At 46.6% G+C, this 8837-nt stretch overlaps 1 protein-coding gene across 1 annotated transcript; it reads left to right on the top strand.

The window, feature by feature from the left end:
- Positions 1-3394: 3394 nt before the first annotated feature.
- Positions 3395-6893, top strand: LOC146647400 (uncharacterized). Its single transcript, XM_085389011.1, has 5 exons — positions 3395-3552; positions 5616-5681; positions 5757-5841; positions 5926-6011; positions 6106-6893. The coding sequence occupies exons 1-5, from the start codon at positions 3508-3510 to the stop codon at positions 6148-6150; spliced, it is 327 nt and encodes a 108-aa protein (XP_085245137.1). The 5' UTR covers positions 3395-3507; the 3' UTR covers positions 6151-6893.
- Positions 6894-8837: the final 1944 nt, after the last annotated feature.

Below are 8837 nucleotides of genomic sequence, written 5' to 3'. Positions count from 1 at the left end.
GTTAGCATGGAGCTATTCTGGCATCAAATCCCTGAACCTTACAAACTGTGAGCGGCGGCATGCTCAGCTGTGTTATGGCAAAGGAGGACCAGCTGACACCCAGCATGGTCCGACCAACCTGAGAACCAAAGTGTGTTATTGGACTAAGTAAAGCCTAAGTATACAAATACAGGCTATTTACCATTTATTTATCACTGAATTAAACTAAACTAACAGCAGTCTTTCTTCTGCTTCTCCTGAACATTAAGTACCTGTCTCAGCTGATATTGATCTTCTGTGATTCAAATTCAGATCTGTGGTTAATCAAATTATCTACAACCAATTGACACGCCGCAAACTCAGAGCTTTGGAGGCCAGAGGCAGCTGACCGCTCTGCACGGCCGTTAATCCAACGGATTTGTTTGGTACTCGGAGATGGACCGACGGTTGGGTTCTGGTGCACCAAATCAGTACTGAATCTGACTGACCAACTCTGTTACTCTTTTCTGCTTATAATTGATTAGTTGTGTTACTTTGTTTATTTTAAGAAAACATTTCGGGCTTCTTTCAGTTTCCAATGTGTCGAACACACAGAAGTTTAGAAGACATCATCAGTCTTGTCTGCAGTTGGTGAGCCTGATGCAGGCAGTAATGCACATCTACGAGCCACGTGCATGTTTGATTTGTCAACTCTACATTTACAAAGTTTCTTCTTTTCTGGAAACCGAGCCTGGTTTTATGATTTTAATAGTCAATGTTTTATTGGGGTGTAGTTCATGTTTTAAGAAAAAGAGGACATCTTTAAAAGAAGTTCAAACCTGATGGAAATACGTCATCTCTGCTAGTTTCTGTGCTAACACGGCTGATGGTTTTGACTCTACAGTAGGATGCTGAAGTCACATGATGAATAAATGATGGACGTAGCCATCGTGATGTCACCTGTTAGTTTGTAAAGACTGAAGCTGAGCCCACTGACCATCATCATCTTATCTTAAGAAGATGTCACATTAGAGGGATACTGGATGCTTATACGCTAGCGACTTGTCGATCACACCCAGCTTTACTGTCCTTCTGGGAACTAATGGACTTTGATTAGAGTTGAAACACACGAGTGAGACCACAAGCTGTTGATGATAGCGTTTACTGAGGTCACACGGCGCTCTCGATTCGACACATAGGATGATTTTTTTCACTTGTTTTAAACTATAATAGTTCCTGCGAATGATCTGTGTCTTCAGAATCATCAGGAACTTTTCTTGGGAACTTTTTTACTTTGCTGTTGTGTTTTACATCTGGTGTTACCATGGAAACCAGATTTAATGCAGCCTAAGCCCGAAAATACAGACATTTACCTGCAAGGTTAAAATTCGGACATAGCTTCGGGTTCTGAAAAGTACTTTTTTCTTATATAATGGCCAACAGGGGGCGACTCCTCTGGATGGTTTAGTTGTCTTTGACACATTGACCTTTGGCTCTCCCAATCTATAACCTCATTAAAGACTTTCCTGGTGGCTCTATGGTCGCAATCAATACCTTATAGTGTTCCTTTTTAAATAACGATCTCTGTTAGAGTCAAAAATGACAATGACTCGGGGTACGAGCATGTGACTTAAAACTCCTGGCAGTATCAAGTTTCTCGTCTGGTTTCAACACCAAGACGCTTCTGGACGATTCAGTAAGGGATGGCTCATCACATTAGCTACATCCATCATCTTTACTCAGTATATGAATGTAATGCACAGTATAAAAGTTGGGCTTTAATGCACAAGTTCAAAATCAACACATAAACAGGTCGACGCGCTGCAGGTGCATGTCAGCAAATTCATATTTTCCACACACTCAAAACGTGGTTAGATGGATGCAGCAGAGAGACAGAGTTTGGTTCTGTTGAAGGATCACCGCCTCCATCTGCTCTCTCTGATACCTGTTTAAATATTTTATAATACAGCCTAATGAAACATGAAGAGCCCGGCTTTTCCAAACAATTAAGCATAATGAGTGTCTCTCAGAGATCGTGGCGCTAAAACTAAAAGGCAACAACTGGGAAATCAAACATGTCAAAGACAGAACTGAAACTCTACACTGATGGAAGCACAGTCCGGATCCAGCATCCGGGCCCGCTCTTTACCGCCAGCCGACTGAGCCTAGTTTCGAATTGACGGACGTCGGCGGTAACCAATCAGCGCCTGCCGTGCGCCAAAGCCGTGTTTATTCCACTTAACCGACCAATCCGAGCCGTCCTCTGCGGCCAAGTGCGTCATCAGAGTAGAATGTGAATGTGGGCTGCCTGTTACCGGAGCACACTTTGCTCCCATCCCCCATCAACACTGAGCAATGGCGGCTACCCTTTTTTGCGTGCCGCTTTGTCCTTCTCAGTTCAGCTTGTAAAAGCCATGTGTACAAAAGTCGGTAAGGAAAATACGTGTTTGCCCTTGTGTTTCATAAGAATGCGCGTCAGTTCATGAGCACATTATAATTATTTTCCGCACTTCTCTCATCGCATGTCTTTTATGTCGCACTGCTTTTTTTCCCTCCTCCACGGCGGGGCATTTCTCTGTGGGTCCTAACAATGGAGGCGGAGGAAATGAGCCACCAGCACTGTTCACAGCACCCGCTCACTGAGCCCGAACAGCCCGAATCACGGCGTCAGAGCCGGCTGTGTGTGTGTTGTTCGACGGGCACTGTGTTTATTTGTGTCTCGACCTTGGCGCACGAATTTATGGGCTGTTATGTAAAAAAAAAAAAAGCCCTCAAGAGTGTCAAGTGCGCACATACAGGGATGAGTTTCAAACATGGACGTCGGGAAGGGGCGGGGCGACGAAGAGCTGCGATGTGACATGGCGGCGCCGCTCCACATTTACACTCTGAGCGCCTTGTATCTGACTGATGTTGTTCACATGGAGCTTGAGATGTGACACTAACTTTTGGGGAGAAAAGCCCGATTTAATCCGTAATAACATCCGTGTCGTCCACGTTTCCCTCCCAAACACTTCGCCTCTATTCCCCCGTCGCGGCGGTGGGCGGGAGAAACCGTCTGAAGTCGCCGCTTGACTCGTCCAGACGCACATCAATCAATCAAAGTGACACTACGTCAACCGAAGCGCTCTCGATTCGACATATTTACTGCGTAACTCGACGGAAACTCGATTTTCTTGCGCTCACGGTGCTGTGGAGCTGCCACGGTTCCGGCTCCGGTCCGTTTTGTGGGCTTTTATCGACTCTGATTATTGTTTTAGGGGAGAAAGGGACGGTTGCAGCGATAGAATAGGAGGGGGCGTGGCCTTTGGGTTAAGAAATCCTATCCATTGTTACTCTACGCGCTAGGAGAACACCTCTGCCGAGCCTCTGGCCAATCAGAGACCACCGACCTCATGAAGACCCCGCCCACAAGCCTATATTAAAGGCTCGGCCGTCAGAAGCATTGGCCACTGGCACAATATAATACTGATTGATCCGCTAACCGAGACGAGGGGATTTACTTTATTCAACCTTTCATTTCAGCCGTCCTTTATTTTATTCTACTAAACAATGGCAGACACACAGGTCGACTCCGGCTCGGATATCTCTGCCAAGGTAAGCCGCCGCACACCTCCATTCGCGGGGCCGTGTCTCCGCGGAGCCCCCTTACAAGAATAAAGCTCTCCAGGCTCTAACCTACATTTAAAACCTCTCCGTCGTCGCTTCGCGCTCGCTCGGACTCTGTGGAGTCTGAGGTGGAGAAGAAAAGTCGGTGTTCGCGTCTTTCCCCCTGAACTCTGTGTGTAGAGGGAAGTGGGGGGTCTCGGCACCGCATCACGGGCAGCGTTAAAGCGCCGCGGCTCATTGTCCGGAGCGTCCCGGTCTGCGCGGGTCTTTGTTTCTGCCAGCAGCTCGGTGCTCCACGCGCACATCCAAGCGGGACCCGGACACCGAGCAGCTCCGGTCCCCCGGCTCGCTCCCCGCGGGGTTTTCGGGCTCGTTGTGAGCGCCGGGGCGCCGCGCACATCTATCCCGCATCTCGGGCTCTTAACGCGTATAGATCGAGGGGAGGTTCCGTTCCCGGTGCAGGGACTCGGTCGGGTCGCATTACCGGGAGCGGTGACGGAGTGAGCGGCCGGTGGATGCGTGGACGCGGACCTCCAGCCCGGGGTTTGCTCCGTTTGAATGGAGGACAGCGCGTCAGGCGGTGCGTAGTCCTCCGCTGAACTTTCGGTTCTGCACTTTTCCTCCCGCCTTTTTTATTTCTTATTTCCGTGAGCCCGTTTGTTAACGCCACCGATCTGCCTGCACCGTCTGACCCCGTTTGTTTACCGACTCCGGAAGGTCGGCGGCCGCCGCTGCTCCAGCCTCAGCTGCTCCGGTCTCCGCTCCCGGAGCGCGTGAGCGGCTGTGAGCGCGGGGCTTCCGCTTTGCTTTGGTGTTTTCGGGGCTTGTTTGCAGGGCGCGCTTCGGTCTCAGGGGAAACTTTTCTTTCTTTTTTTGTAATGCAGCCACTTCTTTCTGTGTGTGTGTGCGTGTGCGTGTGCGTGAGCGGCCGGGCTGTGGAGGTGTGATGTGACGTTGCTGGTTTTCCCCTCTTTCTGCGGGTTTTTCCTCCGTTTAAACGTTTGAGCTGCTTTTGTTGTGAAAACGCGAGTTTTTGTGCGCGTGGACTTTGGATCAGATCGGGTAAAAGTTTAATCGCCCCCGCGGGGGGAGTTGTGGCTCCGCGGACCGCGATCATCCCGGGAATCAGAGCAGCAGCGAGCCCGATAATTCTGAGCGATTGTAACAAATGTCCATTTGGAGGAGGTGGTGAAGGTGTAGAGGGGAAAAGTTGGACAGGCATTAGCGCGGGTAATCCGGGGAGCCTGTTCACTATTTTTAGTTGTGGAGCGTTTTTACGCACAGGCGCGTTTTTACGCGCAGCGCGCGGCCAGGCTGCTCTCCTCCTGCCGCTTAACAGCTTAATGGATTTCAACCAATAAGATTATGGAGAGCAATTAATCAATAACAGCCTACGTGTGGATGCGTGAGGCGCGCGTGTGGCGGGGATAATAGGCTATGAGGGAACAAAACGAGGAAGAGAAGCGGCGTTAGTGCGCGCTGAGCTCGAGCACGGAGGCGGAAGGTGCCGTGTCTTCGCTCGCCTGCCATGTGTCGTCTTCTATTGTCCTTTCCTGCCTCCGTTACAACGAGCAGTAGCAGCAGCGTGCATCGCGCTCTCTCCGCCGCCTCCTCCTCCTCCATCACCGACCCCTCCTCCTGCTCCCTCCCTGCTCCTGCGCCCTCCTGTGTTATTTTAAACGGGGTGCATCCTGGGTATTGCAGTGCCTCTCCCGGGCGTGTCTCGTGACATATGGCGGCGACAGCGGCCCATAGAAGACTACAATACCCAGAATGCCCCGCGGGCCACATCAAAGTATCAGATTACAACACATTAGAGGGGATGGAGTGGGAGGAGAGGGAAGAGGTGGGGGGAGGATCTGCGGAGACCAATATGGTGTTTAAATAGGAAGGCAGAAAAACGTGCAGCTCCCAGCAAGCACTGGGACGCTGCTAAGTAGGCCAGTAGGTAGAAGGGCAGGTAGCGGTGGGCGGAGTCTAAACCCAGCAGCGCGTTTTGCTGGGCAGATGAGCAGGTTCAGTTTCTGATGTTTGCTTCTGTTTGTTTCCAGGACCTGAAAGAGAAGAAGCTGGTGGAGGAGAAGGAGAACGGCAAAGACGCCGCCACCAATGGGAAGGTGAGCGCCATCGCCGCCGCCGCCGCAGCTCTCTGCACAGAGTCGGACATTTTTAACCATTTTTGTATTTTCCAGGAGAATGAGGAGAACGGTGAGCCCGAGGTAGATGACGAGGAGGACGAGGAGGTGGACGAGGAAGAAGAGGAAGATGATGGAGAAGGTAGCTTGAAGGCTTATTTGCCTTTTAAAAAAAAAATAAAGAACTCTTGTTAGTCTTTCTCACCTTTCAACTTCTGTCCTGTAGGTGATGAGGAAGATGAGGAGGAGGACGACGACGAGATTGAGGGTGGCACAAAACGGGCAGCTGAGGATGACGAGGACGACGACGAGGTGAGGCAGCGGCGCTTAAACGCCCTTAAATCGAGCGTCGCCGTGACACCCAGCAGGCGCCGGTCTAACCCGCCACCGTCTTCTCTTCTTTCAGGACGACGTCGAAACCAAGAAGCAGAAAACCGATGATGACGATTGATGCGTTTCCCCCGCGCCATCCTGCTGAACCACTTCCTGATTCTTCACCTCTGACCATTTTTCTATGTCGCAGGTGGAGGGGCTGGAGGACTGATTTAAAGGAAAAAATAATAATAATAAAAAAAATCCAACATGGTCATTAGCAAGTAGAGTTCAACAAACACCCGCCACGCCCACACCCACCCGAGCTCCCCTCGACGCTGCGAGACAAATTTTCTAGAGGAACCCGCCACCGCATCGACGACGCAGAAATCCGGCTTCTCTTCAGCAACAACACAAAAGGAGAATTTGTTTGTATTTTTATTTACATTTTATATTTTTGTACATATTGTTAGGAGAGGGGAGGGGGGCAGTTTCTCTCTCGGCAGCGATCCCGTCAGACCAAATCGGTGCTTCTCTAACGAAAGATTTTACTTGGTTGACCATGTTACGATATCTCAACAGATCTTAGAAAAACGTGTAAAAAAATAAAATGAATAAAAACATGAAAGACAACCTCTTAAGCCGTTGAACTCAGAGCATTCCAGTAAATTTAATGTATGTACTTTAGCTGTACCATAACTAGTTTGTTTGTATGGGAGGGTAAGGCCAAAGAAAAGAGCCTCTTTTCTTTTTCCTTTCTTTTGGTTTTTTTCTTTTGGTTTTGTTTTTGTCGGCGACTTTTTGTTTTATGACGGCCTGTTTTGATGTATGTGCAAAGTTTGTTGTTTGACAATAAACCGGACTTTTATTTTGTGAGTTGTACTTTGTATCTCTGCCCCTTTTTATTTGTGCTTTGCTCTCCTGTGAGGAAGAGGAAGCAGTGCAGGTAAACCTGAGGTCTGCTTTTACTTTAGGGTCACAACAGCGAGGAGGTGGGTCCAGCACAGTTTATTGGACATTTTACACTCATTACATCCATATAATTCATATTACATAAAAGTTAAGGTTTGGTACTAAAATAAACTGGCGGTTCCAAAAGACTAAAATGTGGTTTATTTCTTTTGGATTTCTCTCATCTTTTTGTCTATACTGCAAACATGCAAACAGAAGCAGTTCTGATAATTGAAAGTTAGAAGAATAACATAATGTGTCACATAAATAAGGGTTTCTGCATGAATTTAAAGTCTTAACATTAAAATAAAGCATATTAAGGTCTGAGAAGCTGATCTGTATTCTAATAAATTTCCTCTTTAGAGGTTGTGTTTAAGGTCCGTGGGAAAAATCATTGCCAATAAGTTTAATTTTGTAAGTTAGTCTGTTAGTAAATTTATTTGGACCAATGTCCAGGTAAGTGCACTTCTACAATTTCAAGTTCTTTGGTTTGAAAATGTAAAAAGTGCAGAAAAAGAGTAAAAAGTTGGATAAATTCCTGATTCAGGATCTTCCAGTGAGGCGGTGGAAAACTGCACAATAAGAAGTGAGAGCTTAAGCTCAAAGTCGTGTTTTCAGATTCAGTGTTTTGTCTAAAATCCAAAGACTCTCTTCATACTGCTGAGCAGTTTTTTATATTTAAGGTCTTAATGCATCATTTAAACACGATGGGTCCTCAACGTTGTGTTTTTAAAGCTTCATATAATTCATAGATCAGTTTGGGGACCTGATGAATACAAGAACAAGCAGCACACTCACTCACAGCTTCAAATATTTAATCACTGCTTGCACAATGAATGTGTCGTCTGTGAAAGTCCAGTTTAAATCTTTCTCTGGTTTTATTCAGACACAGAAATCTGCATCGTTGAAAGTTGGTGCTCATAAAGAAATAAGAAAGTCATATTTCAGCTTTGCGGCAGATTAGCAGAACATTTTGTGGCAGAAAAGGTAAAATATTATGAATCTGTTATCAAAGGAAGCAGACAGAGCTCCTCTAATGATCCGGGCTACAGAGTTTCCCAGTTTATGGAAAAGACAACATTCCCGCTGAGCGTGGAAAATCAAAACTTGTTATTCTTCCTTCAATTTATCAAACTGCTCCCTAAAACAGCTCAGTGATATTTGCACACGTAACAGAAACCCGACACTTTTCAATATTCATTAGACAACATTAAAAACATGAACATGAATACAACAGCACCCCTAGAGGCGAGCTCTGGTACTGCACGGTTTATAAGGCTTTTAAAAAGCTGCACTTCCTGTTCCACATCCAGCAAACAGAATATACAAATTCACATTAAAAAGAAAACAAACTCATTCTGACTCATCATCCAAATCTCACACAAACCTAACAAAAAGTTCTTCAGACATTTCTGAGCTTTTTGTGTTATATTTGTGGGTTTTCTTGCTTTAACAAGGCTGCAGTTAACATGTCCTCAGATGTCGCTGTGAGCTCTTCCCATTCTCAGAACTTTAGATTAACCATTTATGGTGTTAGTCTGAATTTTCACTAAATGAGTTACAGCACAAGCTGATTTCTAATCCTCTGCTCAGATTTTACTCTTGCAGTCTGCCCTCCGTGCATTTAGCTCCTGATGTGAACCCAGATGAGTCGCATGGAAACATCATAAACTCTGATACGATGCGCTTCCTTAGACAGTCTTTAGTCATCTTCATTTTAAAGTTTGATACATTTATTTTACAGCATCAGCCGAGCAGAAAGGGAATCACGTTTGTGTCAAAGCCTGTGAAAAAATATTAATAACCACCAAAACGACAACATGAATGGACCAGCTTGTATAATGAGTGCTTGTAATTTTCACACTTCTGTCAATA

This window comes from Rhamphochromis longiceps, linkage group LG18 (assembly GCF_057381845.1).
Source record: "Rhamphochromis longiceps isolate RC_006_pf linkage group LG18, R_longiceps_female_GT1.1, whole genome shotgun sequence".
NCBI classification, from domain to species: domain Eukaryota; kingdom Metazoa; phylum Chordata; class Actinopteri; order Cichliformes; family Cichlidae; genus Rhamphochromis; species Rhamphochromis longiceps.
The sequence above is the reverse complement of the archived record's forward strand: the minus strand, read 5'-3'. Positions and strand labels throughout refer to the sequence as shown.